At 38.5% G+C, this 16,026-nt stretch overlaps 2 protein-coding genes and 1 long non-coding RNA gene across 3 annotated transcripts in view; 2 read left to right on the plus strand and 1 right to left on the minus strand.

Moving 5' to 3' along the window:
- LOC129751583 (organic solute transporter alpha-like protein) overlaps window positions 1-16,026 on the plus strand; it is a 181,635-nt gene that overhangs the window by 126,635 nt on the left and 38,974 nt on the right. The window lies entirely within an intron of this gene.
- Window positions 2,466-3,342, minus strand: LOC129751592 (uncharacterized). Its single transcript, XR_008738749.1, has 3 exons — window positions 3,276-3,342; window positions 2,982-3,183; window positions 2,466-2,914 (listed from the first exon to the last, which is right to left on the minus strand). It is a non-coding gene; the product is annotated as an uncharacterized LOC129751592 (long non-coding RNA).
- On the plus strand, window positions 7,080-8,770 carry LOC129751585 (uncharacterized). The gene is made up of 8 exons (XM_055747186.1): window positions 7,080-7,209; window positions 7,302-7,453; window positions 7,572-7,678; window positions 7,782-7,892; window positions 7,951-8,047; window positions 8,115-8,240; window positions 8,297-8,426; window positions 8,553-8,770. Exons 1-8 carry the CDS (start codon window positions 7,158-7,160, stop codon window positions 8,636-8,638), a joined length of 861 nt encoding a protein of 286 aa, XP_055603161.1. The 5' UTR covers window positions 7,080-7,157; the 3' UTR covers window positions 8,639-8,770.

Consider the following 16,026-nt stretch of genomic DNA (forward strand, 5'->3'; position numbering starts at 1 on the left):
AATACGATTCGAAGGAAGAAAGTTAGTTTTCGAATTTGTTTATGAAAACTGTTGTGGCCATGAAAATCCATTGGTGGACTGTGGGTGCGGTGCTTGCCAAAACGACCACTGGTGGGACTCACTCCCCCTCCGGGAGTGAGCCTCTTCTAGACAACCCCTGGTGGCTGTCTCACTAGTGGAGGCAAGTAATCGGACTGTACCTGGAGGCCAAGGCCACGTCGATGTGAGCACTTAGGAAAACAACCACTGATGGTCCGCTCCCCTCGTGGGATTGGACCTTAAGAGGCAACCACGCATGGTTGTCCCATCAGTGGAGGCAGGTCCTCTTGACGCTGCCTGGCGGCCAAGGCTCGGGGGGATCTCGATCGCCTGGTTGACCGAGATCCAAACTCTTTCAGATGGAGGGGCTCTGAAAAGAGCCGAATGTGGCAGCTGGACCCGGGAGTAAGGCGCCGGAACGAAGCAACGAAGAAGCACAAGACACTCTTTCTTTACTTTTCTATAGTATTTTATTTCTTTTCACTTATTTCTATTATTTACAAATTATATTTACACTACCATCCCATCTCGACGGTTTGACGGTTTGATTACGACTGACTCCTAGGCGCTTTTTATTAAGGAATTTAACAGCAAGCTGTCATTCTTCCTAGAGCCCACTCCTAGGCGCTTTTTTTTGCAAGGATTTTCATCCGTTTGGATGATTCATCCCAAATCTCCTAGGCGCATAAAGAATGCGCCCTTAAATACGCTGACGAGCAAGCACACAAGCACGTGCTCGCGCCAGATGGAACCGCCTAGAACTTAGAGCTTTCTAGGCGCTTTCAGCGAGAGCAGCCGTCTTGCTCTCTCAGTGCGGTACTCTCGCGTATTTTCTTCGTCTCTCTCTCTAACTTCAGTCGACTGGTCGGACTGAACAAAAACTACTGATAGTTTTTCAATATACAGCACATTTTTAAGAAGCTCGTTTATTTGTTACAAAATTTTCTTTTCTGATTTCGAGAGTGATTTTTTGGATAAATGAAGATTCTGTACAGGATACGACTGTTTCCTGAGGATGCACAGGAAATATTGCTAAAGATATTTATAAATTCCGCAACGAAAACACTTAGCTTCAACAAAAGATCTGGGGGAACCGTTGAACATAATAGCGATTTTTTCCATTTTTTTTTCTGCTAGTTTCTGCACTGCTAGTCAATCAAATATTCACCTTATTATTTCCACTTGTTAGCCAATGATTCGAAATATACTTATTGGCACTTTTTTAGAGAAAAGACGCATTCATTTGAGTTTAAAACACCATTTTAGCTAAATTTTGCCTTTACCGCATATAAAAACCATTGATGTTTGCCCAACAGACTTCTTGTATGTGGGTGTAGCAAAAGCCCTATCACTCAGAAAAATACTTTTATGTATGCCATAAGATTCTCTTATGAAGTGGCGCCATGAGAAAAATTAATGAAATTCATAAGATTGTCTTATGATGCGAATGAATTCTGAAGATGAACGCCTATTGCAATGAGAGGTTTTGCTTTTCATAAGAGATTCTTATGGAAACAGTAAATCACTTTCTAATAAGAATAATTCTAGATATTTCATGCTGAAAACATTCACTTTATTGTTTGCCAAATTTGTTTAAATTAAATCATTCATGGTCACCATCAGCAGACGGCTCCATCAAAGTTTTTTTGCCGGATCTTGATCTTCGACCTTGCGTTGTTTGCCGACCAGCTTGCTGAAAAGTAGATAAATAATGTATTTTAGTTTACTAATATATTAAACGTTCACACCAAAAACACCAAATCGAACTTACCATTCCGGAGATAACAATTACTTTTAACATTCAAGCTAAACTATAATAACTATGAACTGGCGATTGCTTCGTACTGTTAGATGATGAAAAAACTGATGCAATGAATAAATGTGTTCATTATTTTTTCACAATGCCGTTTTTTCATAAGAACATCGTATGACAATTGAAAGAATTTCATAAGACTCTTATGAAACATTATTTTACACTCTAAAAAGTGGTTCATAAGATGCATCTTATGAAAATTATAATAAGAATTTGCCTGAGTGTATATATGGATACAACAAACTAATACTAAGGTTTTTGATTGTCTCCATCTATAGATAAACCACATACACGCTAGAAATTATTAAACCATTTACGTCTCAAAAATAACCATTTTTGACCTTTTCCCGGGAAATGCCATTTTATGAGTTCTCCATGAGAACCCATAAAATGACTTTTCGGGGAGAAGTAGAAATATGGTTATTTTTCAACCGCAAGGAAGATTACCGTAGAAGTTCGAAAATGGTTATTTTTGAACCGTTATATAAAAAGCAGAATAGCAAATGTGAAATTTTCATAATTTTCGACAAAAATTCAGAAAAAAATGCGAGTTTTCTATTTTATTTTATATTTTCTTTTTTGTTTAACATGCATGTTTACTGTAGACCTTATTTTAACGTTTTAACGATTGATAATTTCAAGTTATTCCGTATAACTTTGTGCGTCGACTTCGTGATTGGGAAGACTTAGCTTGAGAAGCGCTAGTTTCAAAGCAAAAGGTAATTGCTGTTCACTTTTCCTTGCCTGAACCGTTTCCTAGCCCTGCTGGTAGCTTGCAGCCAAATTGATTGATTATCTGCCTCCCCGCCGTTTTCCACTAGCACCAGCTGTCAAGGTAGATGAAAATTCGCCCCTTGAACGTTTCCGGATTTGCCCAAAAAGGCAGATGTTCGGCTGCTTCTATCAGCAAAAAAACGCCAGCAGAAGCGGTCAAACCCGGAATTTGACTGGTTAGATGAATACGATACGCGATGCGTCAGCGATACGATGAACCACCATTCGTCTTGTATATTATCGCTTTTGTGCGAGCTTCCGGCCAAATGTTACGGTAAGTTGGATTTGCTAAAAGTTTAGTTTTTTTTTATTACACCTCGAATTCAACATTTAAGATTCACATAAATTTACCAACCTTTTTGATCCTAGGAACTCCACTTTTGAATGTAGCACTTTCATACGATCCTTCTTGACCATCATCTTGTTCATTAGAAAAAGAAATCGATTCCTTTTTACCGGAACAATAATCGGAAACATCATTCTTGACTTCTCCTTAACAATATTTCGCATCTTCCGGCTGGATCTTTGAGCTGGAAACGGAGAGCTCATTTGGTGCACTGAAATTACATTTGGGTAACTGTTAGGTTTGGATTAATTTATGAAGATATGAAATCTTTATGAAATTTATAAAATTTATGAAATCTAATACCTTTTAGCAGCTCCTTTTTGTTCACTCACAAAATATTTCAAAAAACGCGTTCGGCTGCTTTTCAAAATGGCGATGAAACACTAAAAATTTTGAATCATTTCCTGGTTATCACTTGAGAACTATAAATATGGTTAAAATAGAAACTATAAAAATTGTTGTAAAATAACCATATTGGCAGTTTTGAGGCAAAAGGCTTAAAATGGTTATTTTTGAATCAAAAATGGTTATAAAAAAATTAGCGTGTAGACCAGGGGTTTTCAAATCGTGCTCCGCGAAGCTTTTGAAAGTGCTCCGCGACGTACGCAATGAAAATCATGAACCAACTTTTTTTAGGGCTTGTGATATAGCTCAGTTGGCAAGTCTGTTGTCTCCTGAGCCGATGTCCGCGAGGTCGAGCCCAAGAGTAAACATCGAACACAGTTGTACCGGATAGTTTTTCAATAACGATCTGCCAACTGCAACGTTGATAAAGTCGCGAATGCCATAAAGATGGTAAAACGGTTTCATTTTTATCGAAGCATGAGGAAAAAAATATTCACAGGGCAAATAGTACGAATGAATAAATTTTGTTTGCTTTGCTTTTACGGGCGGCTAAATCCATGTTAGTAAAGAATGGTGGATTGTCGAAATGCACTGCTTTGATCGAACAACGTTGTGTTGCAGGAGTGAGTGTGCGAAACACTCAATGAAAAGCCTGTTCTTGAGTCGTACTTAGTGAGCTACCGATTGGAAAAGCTGGAGAAGCGCATACTATCGCTGAAAACTTAATCAAACCTGTGTATTCAAGAAGTCGTCCGTATCATGGTTGACGATAAAACAGAGGAATTGGTAAATTCGATGCATGTCTGACAATACGGTTTCTCGGCGAATTTGTGCCATGGCTGAAGATGTTTAAAGCATTTTAGTTTCTCGATTGAAAACTTCAAAATTCGAAATGCAGCTTGACGAATCCACAGATGTAGCAGCCTGCTACTATCAGGACTAGCAATTCTGATGATATTTGTTCGCTATCAAGGTTCTGAATGTTTTGAAGAAGATTTGTTCTTTTGCAAACCGTTGCCAACTTCCATGACGGGGGCTGAAATTTTCAAGCTGATTGATGATTATATTACGGGCAACAATATTCCATGGGGAAATCGCATTGATGTATGCACGGAAGGTTCGAAAGCTGTAGTTGAAAATACTGCTGGAGTCGTTGCCAAGATCAAAGAAATGACCAAAATTTACGGAAGTAGTTATTACATCCTTCATCTAGCTCAAAGATATTATATTCTATCAAGATACCCGGCAGAATAGTTTTTCGAACAAGTAGTCTGGGACATCAACTTTTTTATTACGGTGCTGCCACCAGCGAAAAAGTATTCAAGCTTCCAACTTGCAGTCAAGCTTGCAAGCCACCTGGTCGACGAAACCACCTAAACATTCAAAATGAAACACAATTTTTTTTACATTTCTGAGTTGAATTTTCAACCACAAAAGTCGTTTTTCAAAATCTCTTGAGAAGTGAGGATGTAGTTGATTTTTAACCACAAGGAATTTTTGTGGAGAAGTTGGAAAATGGTTATTCTTGAACCAAAATTTAAAACGCTGTTTCTCGTTATCTCTTAAAGGTATCGAAAATGCAGAAATAAAAAAAAAACAATTTTTGTAATGATTAATTTTATTTCTTGTATAAAAAAAGATTGTATTGAAAATTCTAATTTGAAAATTATAGAAACAGTGCATCCCAGAATGGATCAACAAAATCTTCTATATGCACTCGCTATGAAGAAACGAAAGCGTAAAAAAATCAACTTTTTTAAGGCTCGAGCGATGAATTCAATGTTATCCAAGGCGTTGTGTACTTCATACCGAAGATCGCTGGTTATCTCGTAGAGAATCGATGTCTCGCCTGGTCGAATTAAGATCGGAAGTCAGAGCGTTTTTGAGCTACAATAATTTGGCATTAGGGGTAAGATTGAATGATAATCAGTGGCCCGTCAGGTTGGCTTATTCGGCTGACATTTTTCATAAAATGAATGACTTCAGTCTTTCAATGCAAGGTAAAGGGATAACAAACTTCGATTTAAACGGCAAAATCATGACGATCAAGAGAAAAATCAAATTTTGAGCAGAATCGCTTAAAAAGTGCAACCTGGAGAGCTTTCCAAATTTAAGAAGCGTTCAGTCAGAAATAACCTCGCAGTTATCATCTGAAAATTTTCAAGAATTATGACTATCACAACACTTTTCGTTGATAAATTTATTTTAGTATTCCTTGGTGTAAACTTAAACTATCAGGCCCACGTGTATAATGAAATCATTTACAATTACAATAACATTGTTTTGATTCGAAGCTTCAGGAAAGATTCGTATCCAAAAAGTCGTTGGAGGAGTATTGGTGTCAACTGAAAAATGATTTTCAAATTTTGTCCGATAAAGCAAAACTTATTTATCAGCCGTTTTCCACAACTTATCTATGTGAGTCTGGATTTCCCACATATCTAGCATCGAAGACAAAATACCGATCCCGACTAAACGCGGAACCAGACGTCAGGCTACAACTGACACAAATTTAACCAAACTTATTACAGCTTGAAAAATCGAAGAAAGCTTTTTTTTCTATTGAAATCATTAATTTTTGATGACACATATTTTGTTAATAAAAACAAGACTATTCAAAGAGTAGCCACTATCAAGTTTCCAAAACTTGGGTTTTTCATTCTTTCAAAAATGTAGGTGCTGCGTCAAAATTTTTGGTTTTAAAAAGTGCTCCGCCAAGCAAATGATCTGAAAACCCCTGAGATAGACCATTGCTAATCTTCAGGAGACTGGGATAATTAAACTGAACAAAACTTTATTCTAGAAAAATTGCAATGCAATTGCAATCTGGTTGTGCTTAAAAAAAGTTTAATTATTTTTTATGAGGGATTTTAACACAGAGGTTCTCTGTGATTTTATCACCACATCATCCATACTTGTTGCATCGGATGAATATCAATCATTAAAAAAGACAGTTTTAATTCAAATTCAAAATTTTCGAAGATCTCGGTAGAGAAGAATCGAATCTGTGGAAAATTTTACGTTAGACTGCAATCATAGTTTCACAATAGGTAGTTCCAATGGATCAATTATATTATTTTCAATGATTGATGAAACCAAAATGACAAATCTTCATAAGCTAATAATATATGCATAAGTACGTACTAGTAGTTTTAGTATTTGTCATCGTTTTTGCTCAATGATTATTCAGTCCAAATGATGTAGAAACCAGCTGATTGATTTGCACTACCCGTGTGATCTTTCTTCGCCATGCTGAATACTCGAAACTTATCGCGCATTTCTTATTGATTGTAAGTTCTCAGCCAGATAACAATGCGTAAACGCTAGACGCTTTCAGTTCCCAGAATAAGGTACTCCGAATACCCGAAAAAAATCAGCGTCTTCAATGGCATTCAGTTTTAGACTGTTTCAGGATGAAAATTTGTCTATAAAACTATTATTCAGCCACTTATCGAGTTTTGTAAAACGAAGCTTGGTATTCGATAGTATTCTTGATATGGATCGTTTCATAAACTATGTAGCCTTTTTCTGTGTAGCTATTAATGTTTTCATGTTTCATTTCAAGATATGTGTAACTACTTTTTCTTGAAATGAAGTGGAACAGTGGAATTTTAATTTGATTCCTTTAAAAAAAAACAATGGATCATTCTAGCGGACGATGGCGACGCCTTATCTCGAATAGCCAATGTTCCGGTAGATAGCCAATGAATGATACCTATACATCAAGTTTTTATTGGAAAAAAATTTTTCAGTTGTTTCTTGACTTTGCAGGGGAAACTCTATGCACTTTTCGTATGTCCAATATCTTTTTAAAAACAAGTAATGGAACTAAGATAAATAATGAGCCAGGATTGCTTCAGTTATATTCCCTCGGTGGGGGAATATTTTACAGGTATGTATCAACTACGAATAAAAAAATGAGTCATCTTAAAATTAAGACTGAATCATTCAAAAAGTTTATGTTGTTTGTTCCTCTTCTTCCAGAATACATATCAGTTCTGATAGCTTTACTAGTCGTGTTCACGATTGCACTACTCGGAGTAACATTCCTGTATGTGCAAGTTGTTAAAGCAATAAGAAAGAACTATAGACAGTACAACTGGCTTTCTCTTATTCTTTGTAATGGAATTTACATGGTGAGTAAAACAACTTTTTTCACTGTATCGAAGAGTTCTATACCTTGTCACTTTTTGTTGATTTCCATTACCATCGTGAGGAATTCTTTTAACATGTTTAACGTTTTTCTAATTCCAGATAATTTTGATATTTTCAATCGTTTCGTTAGTGGTCCCAGTTTTATCGGATCGAATGGACTTGCTTTCGTTCGTAGCTCTCTCGTGGTGTATTTATGCGTTTTTCTGGTAAAATTAGAAGTGGTCATCTTTTATTTCATCAAACTTATCTACAAGCATTTTGTTTTTGTTTTGATTTTTTTTTTCGTTGGCTTCTGAAATGCGCCTATAGGTATATCCGCCTAAATTGTGGTGGAGATGAAGAACTGCGAAATATGTACGAAATGAAAAGTGGTGAACTTCTTACGGGAGGCAAAATAAAACGAAAGCTTTTTCGATACTTGTGAGTATGCTTCACCAAATATACTTTACAGTTGAATTAATTCTGCGAACCTTTTCAGTGGCAAATACTCGGCGATCAAATTTTACATCGTTCAATTTCCATTCGTAGCGACGATTGTTTCGATAACGGAAATAGCGTTCTATTTCGTAAATGAGGTTGTTTTGAATGAATAGTATAAATGCAAGTTCAAATTACACTTAACATTATTTTTTTAAATTTCAGGATCGATACTACCGAATTGTATTCTTTTTCCTGCCCGTATCGATTGTATCAATCGTTTTAAAGTTTATAGCTTTCCTTCTTCTCATACGGTACATAAAATCTAGCTATCCGGATAGTTTACTAGAGGTAATTTGATCGTTCTCCTACAATTTTTCAAAATAAAAATGAAACATTTATTTCAGAAAAAATTTCGCCTTATTCGATTGGTCGTGCTGGTAGTGAAAATTCAAGTTTCTATTCTTCAAGCAATATTTCGACAGTTGCATTTTGATTGTGACTCTTACCCAGGACAGGCATGGTCAATTTACAACTGTAAGTATTGTAGAGGGATCAAACATTGAATATATATCTGTGAGATAATGTTCGACGTTTTTTTTAAATAATGTGCAATAGTTGTTCGTATTGTTTTCTAATAAAATTTAAATTTTCTCATTGCAGTTGTCAAACAACCTTTGATTGTTGCTGAAATCTCTGTGCTGGCCTATTTTACATGGAAAGTATACCGAAGTGAATCTAAGAAATAACAGAATATTACAGTAGTAAATGAGTCCGCCTGAACATTTTCCTGTTTGTTGCTAACACATTAAGGACCGCGAAGAAATCTATGCCAGGAAACACCCAAATTCGACCTTCTTTATCTCAGAAACATCTAGACTACATCCTTCAAATATAGTATGTTTGAGTTACTAAAATAGTTGTTTTAATATTGTTGAATAATGTTTAATTATTAAATGCTTGTTTGAAAGTTGTGTAACCGTAGGATAAGAATAAAAAATCTCAAAAAACTGCTTTACATAGCCAGGGAATTTATTGATATATATAACGTTTACCAAAACATGTCATGAAATTATTAAAAGCTGTAGCAAGCAAAGTCTGCAGTTTTTTACTACTTTTCAATGGGTTCAGATTTTTTATTTTGAAATGATTATAACTTTTTTCATGCAATGCTTAGCTGCTTGTAATGTGAACATGAAGCATAAGAATAGCCAACATAAAAAATTAAAGAAAAACTTCATTTCAAGCTTATTTTAATTTTCTGGATGATTTAATAAGCAAAAATTTCTTCATCCATTCAAATTTACATCAAAAATTTAAACGGTTGTGCAAACTCAGAAATTTTTTGCAGCGGTTTAGTTAATATACTAAAAAACTGTTGGAATAGTTATCATTGACTTACATAGTTCTTAATAAACTCATTCTGTTATCAACCCTCAACCCAACCAGTCTATTATATCAGGTTGTGGACCCAGCAAGCTACATAGTAACGGTTGGTTGCTTAGCAGAATAAACAAGTTGAAAAATTTTCTCAAGAAAATGGAAAATTCGAGAAACATCAAGACCGGAAGCAGTTCTGTGGCTCTTTCCATACGGGAAATTCTACGAGGTTCGGAGAACTACAGTTCTTGGGCTTTCGCGACCAAGATGGTCCTTATTAAGGAACGGACCTGGTGCGCAGTGAAAGCGAGAAACGATGAAGATCCGGCGGTGAGCGACGAGGTTTCCGAGCAAGCGTTGGCCACGATATGTCTAAGCATCGACCCGAGTATCTACGGATTGGTCAGAGATGCGAAGACGGCGAAGGAAACATGGGACAATCTTCGAAGCACGTACGAGGACGATGGCTCAACCAGAAAAATCGGACTTTTGCGAAAGTTAACGGCAATCCGATTGGTTGGCGCGAAGCGAGAAGAAGAGGTGATATGCAAATCGACGCAGGAATATGTCAACGAGCTTTTTACCACAAGTCATCAATTGGCCGAGGTTGGTTTTAAAGTCGACGACACGTGGCTCGCAAGTTTGCTGATGAAGGGATTACCAAAACGCTACGAACCTATGATTCTTGGACTGGAATCATCTGGCATCAAGCTGACAGCGGACATTGTTAAAGCCAAGATTCTTCAAGATGTGAAGGTGTGCGATTCACAATCTGGCTCAAGTGAAGAAGCATTTTATTCGAACCCGACAGCGCAGAAGGGCGGTGAGAAATCGTCGATAAAATGTTACCGTTGCAACAAAATGGGCCATTATGCGTCCGAATGCAAGCAGCAGGGTGAGAGGAAAAGATCCACGAAATCGGGGCGAGACGGAAAGCAAAGCGGACATGCAGCATTCTTCGCTGCGTACAACACAGTGGAGGCTTGTACAGGACCGGAAGAGTGGATATTTGATTCTGGAGCCACCACTCATCTTTGCCGGAATAGGAGCGTTATGCAAGAAGCCACTAGTATGTCTGGCAGTATCAACGTGGCGAACAATTCCGTTGTTCCTGTTGTGACGAAAGGATCTGTCAAATTAGACGCCGATTGCGATGGTAAGAAATGTGAACTGTCCATCAGCAATGTTTTGTGTGTTCCAGAGTTGGCGATCAACCTTATGTCCGTGAGCAAGATCTGTTCAAACGGGTACCAAGTGGTCTTCAATAAAGAGTCCTGCAAAGTATTGAGTCCAGAAAAGGAGGTCGTTGCAATCGGAAAGGAAACTGGCGGTCTGTACAAGCTGAAGGTACGCACCGAGTCGGCGAATTTGGTTCAAGCCCGGAATAATTTCGAACTATGGCACCGACGGTTAGGTCATTTGTCCGTTGGTAACATGCAGCGTCTAACCGGAATGGCAACAGGAATCAATTACAACAGTAGCACCCAACTGAAGTGTGTTCCATGTATCGAAGGAAAACACAGTCGCAAATCATTCAAATCGAAGGGTAGAAGAGCAAACTGTGTATTGGAATTGATTCATACGGATTACGGATTTGTGTGGCCCCATGGAGACGAAATCGATCGGAGGATGCCGATATTTTCTCACGTTTGTGGATGACGCTAGCAGAAAGGTTTTCATCTATTTTTTGAAATCGAAAAGTGAAGTTTTTGGTGCTTTCAAGGACTTCAAATCATATGCTGAAAACCAAACTGGTGAGACTATCAAGTGTCTCAGATCCGACAATGGCAGAGAATATCTCAATAGCAACATGGAAGAGTTTCTTCGTCAAGCAGGTATTCGTCATGAAACCAGTGTTCCTTACACTCCCCAGCAGAATGGGTTAGCCGAGCGGATGAACAGAACGATTGTCGAACGAGCTCGGAGTATGCTGTGTGACGCCAAATTGAAAAAACGTTTTTGGGCGGAAGCTGTGGCTACGGCTTCCTTCATCATCAATCGTTCGCAGATGTTGGAATTGAAGGTAACACCCGAAGAAAAGTTCACTGGCAGGAAACCGGATTTGGCCCACCTTCGAGTATTTGGTTCGGAGGTTATGGTACGAGTTCCAGACGAAAAAAGGAAGAAGTGGGACCCAAAATCGGAGAAGTGTCTCTTCATGGGATACAGCGAAAATTCCAAGGCGTATCGCGTTTATCATCCAAAGAAAAGAAACGTGATAGTGAGCCGCGACGTTATTTTCCTGCATGAAGGTGTTTTCGTTCACGATGAAGAGCCCTCAGCAGAAGTTGATCCTGTCACCTTAGTCATTGATTCCGAAGTGGATCAAGCGCCAGTTACCGATAAGAAGGTCGATATAGTATCGAGTGATGATCAAGAATCGAATTGGTCCGAGTACAGCGATGCTGAAGATGGTAGCGAGGAAGAACAACCTGCTTCCGCGCTCCACTCACACTCAGAGGACCCACAAATGTTGGTAAGGCGCAGTGAGCGGGAGCGCTTACTCCCAGGCAAGTATCGAGATTTTCATATGGGATTAGGTATTCTTCCTAAAAAGGTTTCCCCCTCCTCTCAGGATACTTTGACTGAACCCCAAACGATGAACGAAGCCCTGACGAGCGTTAACGATTTGCAGTGGAAGGAGGCCATGAAAGCAGAATACCAGTCGCTAACCCAGAATGGTACTTGGGAGCTGGCGGACTTGCCCAGCGGGAGGAAGGCATTGAAATGCAAATGGGTCTATCGAGTGAAGACGAATGCCGATGGGTCACTCGAACGCTTCAAAGCTCGACTCGTGATCAAAGGTTTTTCACAAGTCAAGGGTGTCGATTACACGGAAACTTATTCCCCAGTTGTCCGTTACGCTACTGTTCGTTACCTGATAGCTGCTGCTGGAAGCTGGATGGGCAACTGCGAAAAGCTGGTCTGAAGCGATCCAGATACGACACTTGCGTCTACCTCAAAATAGAAAATAAATCGATTTTGATTGTAGCCGTGTATGTGGACGATTTGTTAATATTTTCGAACAACCAGCAACGACTAACGAGTGGATGAATTGAAGAGAACTCTGGAAAGCAAATTCCAGATGAAAGATTTGGGCCTGGCGACCAAGGTCCTAGGATTCCGAGTCACCAGAACCACGGACGAGGTGATGCTAGATCAAGAGCATTACATAGATGATCTGCTTAATCGGTTTGGTGTTGTTGATTGTAATACTGCGTCTACCCCTGCCGATTTCAACCAGAAGCTCACGAAGGAGATGTGCCCACAAATCGAAGAAGAGCGGAACGCCATGAGCAATGTACCTTTCTGGGAACTAGTAGGAGGTCTTCAGTTTTTGGTACAAGGTACTCGACCGACATCGCTTATGCTACGAATGCTGTTAGTCACTTTAGTAGTAATCCAGGGAAAGCACATTGGACGGCTGCAAAACGTATCCTGAGGTACCTGAAGCACACGAAAGAAATGAAACTGATCTATCCGAAGAAAGCTGATCGAAGGTTCTTCGGCTACAGCGATGCAGACTGGGCAAACGATCCTGATTCAAGACGATCTATCACCGGATTCGTTTTCCTTCAATCCGGCAGACCGATAACATGGAGCTGTAGAAAACAAACCACGGTGGCGTTGTCAACGACCGAAGCTGAATACATGGCGGTTTCTGCTGCTACACAGGAAGCGATCTGGTGGAAGCGAATTCGGAAAGAGCTGTTTGGAGATTCAGATCCGGTGACAATCTACTGCGATAACAAGAGTACCATCTGCCTTGCCGAAAATGAAGTCGGATATTCACAGCGAAGCAAACATATAGACATCCGACATCATTTTGTACGCGAGAAAGTTGCTGACAAGTCTCTCAAGTTGGAACATATTGGATCCAAACATCAAACGGCGGACCTGTTGACCAAATCTCTACCATTGGCCACTTTCGAAACCGGAAGACAAGCACTTGGGATACAATAGTCACGGTTAAGGGGGGATGTTGGAATAGTAACCATTGACTTACATAGTTCTTAATAAACTCATTCTGTTATCAACCCTCAACCCAACCAGTCTACTATATCAAAAACAACTCTCATGCTATAACGTATGTATTCTTCAGTGAAAGAAAAATCAGGATTTTAAAACAACATCCCACGTTATCAAATTTGCACACTTGCCAGCGCAACTAGATGGGATGAATCATCCAAAAGGATGAAAATCCCTGAAAAAAAAATTGCAGGCGCAACGAAGTTTGTACAGGATCAGTTCTAAAAAAAAGGTAAAATGTTTTTCTTATGATGTTCTCGAAAATTATTCCAGACGTTAAGTATGAGCCGAAAAATCATATTTTAAAATGTAATATTTAAATAAAATTAAGAAATATACCTTCTCCAGTCTTTATTAGAATGAATCTTATAGATATGGGAAAGTCGGATAAAACGGGCATCCTAAGGTAGGATCGCTATAGAAAATCGGATATTGCAGTTTTCATCGCAGTCATATTGTCCTGAAAACATATTTTAGTTTCATTACAAGGTTTCTAAAACTATTAATTTTGTACAAATCGGTAGAAAAACAATCAATATAGAAAAATATGCTTACACAAAGTGACGACGATAATATTGTGAACTTCAATAAAAATTTTAGAAACGTCGCTGGTAAACTGGCAACAAAACACAGACTTCCGACAATCTAGTACTCCACTTCTTTTTGTCGGAAGTCTTTCGGAAGTCGGAAGTCCCGAAAACACGAAAACATGAATCAATTTACCGCGGCGAAAACCCCCGTGTATAAATTTCGACTCGATCGTTGCATAACAACGCAATTATTGCCAAAAAAAATTAATCCTTTTTGTGACCTCTTATACAATCTTTGATATCTAAAATCGATTACCCTTCCCTCAAAACTCCCGTGTGCAAATTTCCTAAGCAATCCATTGCATAATAACGTCAATATTACTAAAAACAGTGGAAATTTAATTAATGTGGACGACCCCTTCCGTCGACCCCTGGCAAAACATTTGACATCTGAAATCAATTGCCCGTCCCTGAAAACTACCGTGTGCAAATTTTCATCCCAATCCTATGTATAATAACGACGATATTGCAAACACATGGAAAGGTTAATATGGACGACTCCCTTTGCCGACCTCTTACACTGAATTTAATACCTAGAATCGATTACCCGTCCCTCAAAACTGCCAATTTTCATCCGAATCCGTTGTATTATCACTATTATATCACATAAACAGTGAATTGTTAATATGGAAGACCCCTTTGGCCGACCCCTGACTTTAATTTGGATTAGCGAAATCTATTGTTTGTCCCTAATAACTCCTATGTGCAAATTTTCATCCCAATCCGACGTATGAAAACGTCAATATCACTAAGATATTGAAAGTTAATATGGACGACCCCTTTAAACGACCCCTGACTCCGCATTTAGCATCTCTAATTGATTGCTCGTCATTCAAAACTACTATGTGCAAAGTTTAATCTCAATCTGATGGATAATAACGCCAATATCGCAAAAACAATAAACAGTCGATATGGACGACCCCTTTTGCCGACCCCTGACCCAAAATGCAATGCCTGAAATCGATTGCTCGTCTTTCAAAACCCTCATGTGCAAATTTTCATCACAATCCGACGAAAAATAACGTCAATATCGCGAAAACAATATTTGTCTTGTATGGACGACCCCCTTCAGAAGGGGTCATCCGAAAATCCGAAAACATTTTTCATCATTCCTGGTCCTATACATGGTCCTGGTCCTATACATGCCAAATTTCAGCTCTCTAGCTCTTAAGACGGCTGAGTCTATAGAGGACAAACAAACAAACAAACAAACCCACAGAAATTGCTTTTTATATATATAGATATAGATAGATTCAACCATTCCTGGTTGACCTCTAACATTTAACTTTAATTATGATAGATTCAACTGTAGTGGTATAATTGATTCAACTGAAAATATGATAGATTCAACTACAAATTTATGATAGATTCTAGGTATTGAACTATAAATATAGTAAAGACAACTATATTTTTATGATTGATTGTGTGATACTTGAATACTATAGTGTTCATCCGTGTTCATCAACAAAAATTTAAAAAAATCGTAAATGTGAGACCAGTACGTGTTCCCAGCAGCAATCGTAGTGCTGTTTTTAGGGCTCAGCCGGCAGTTCCTGACCTCGGGTGCAAAGCGCTCTCCGGCAATGGAACCATTTTCCTCTATCAGTTCCTGGCAGCGGTCACTGGAGCAGTATGAGCACCATTAATTGGGGCACGATGAGCATTTTCTGCCGTAGAATCTAGCAGCGAATTCAACTCGATGATGTCAACTGAGTTTTAGAGCTACAGCTTGACTTTCATTTACCATTCCCGCTATACGTCCCGATTCAACAATTTGAACTAAAAACGCGTTTAAAAATTGATTATAGTAAAAAATCAAAAATTTAATGATGGTGAAAATTGGTGAACAATATATAAATCATGTTGCAGTGCGTATATTATAGATCAAAATGATTTAACGATCATAAGAGCTTATTTTCCGGTGCTAAAAAATTATAATATATTCGTCACTTGAGAACCGAGTTGGTTTTTTAAATATTTCTGTAAAGATGGTGCCCGGGAATTCGTTATGCCCTTATCTTCCCTACGAGACTAGTTCACTCGTTCACTAGTTCGGCTTTTTTCGCTGATCACAATGCCACTTACAGGGTTTAATCCACATTCATTTTCAAGTACCGTAAACTGGGGGAACTTTGATC

This window comes from Uranotaenia lowii, chromosome 3, assembly GCF_029784155.1.
Source record: "Uranotaenia lowii strain MFRU-FL chromosome 3, ASM2978415v1, whole genome shotgun sequence".
NCBI classification, from domain to species: Eukaryota; Metazoa; Arthropoda; class Insecta; order Diptera; family Culicidae; genus Uranotaenia; species Uranotaenia lowii.

Bases quoted from the DNA above. Each gene is read 5' to 3' on its own strand.
- LOC129751585 (XM_055747186.1), top strand. From the start codon at position 7,158: ATGAGCCAGGATTGCTTCAGTTATATTCCCTCGGTGGGGGAATATTTT. The intron at 7,893-7,950 runs GTGAGTATGCTT...GAACCTTTTCAG, and splicing joins CGAAAGCTTTTTCGATACTT to TGGCAAATACTCGGCGATCA. The intron at 8,241-8,296 runs GTAATTTGATCG...CATTTATTTCAG, and splicing joins ATCCGGATAGTTTACTAGAG to AAAAAATTTCGCCTTATTCG.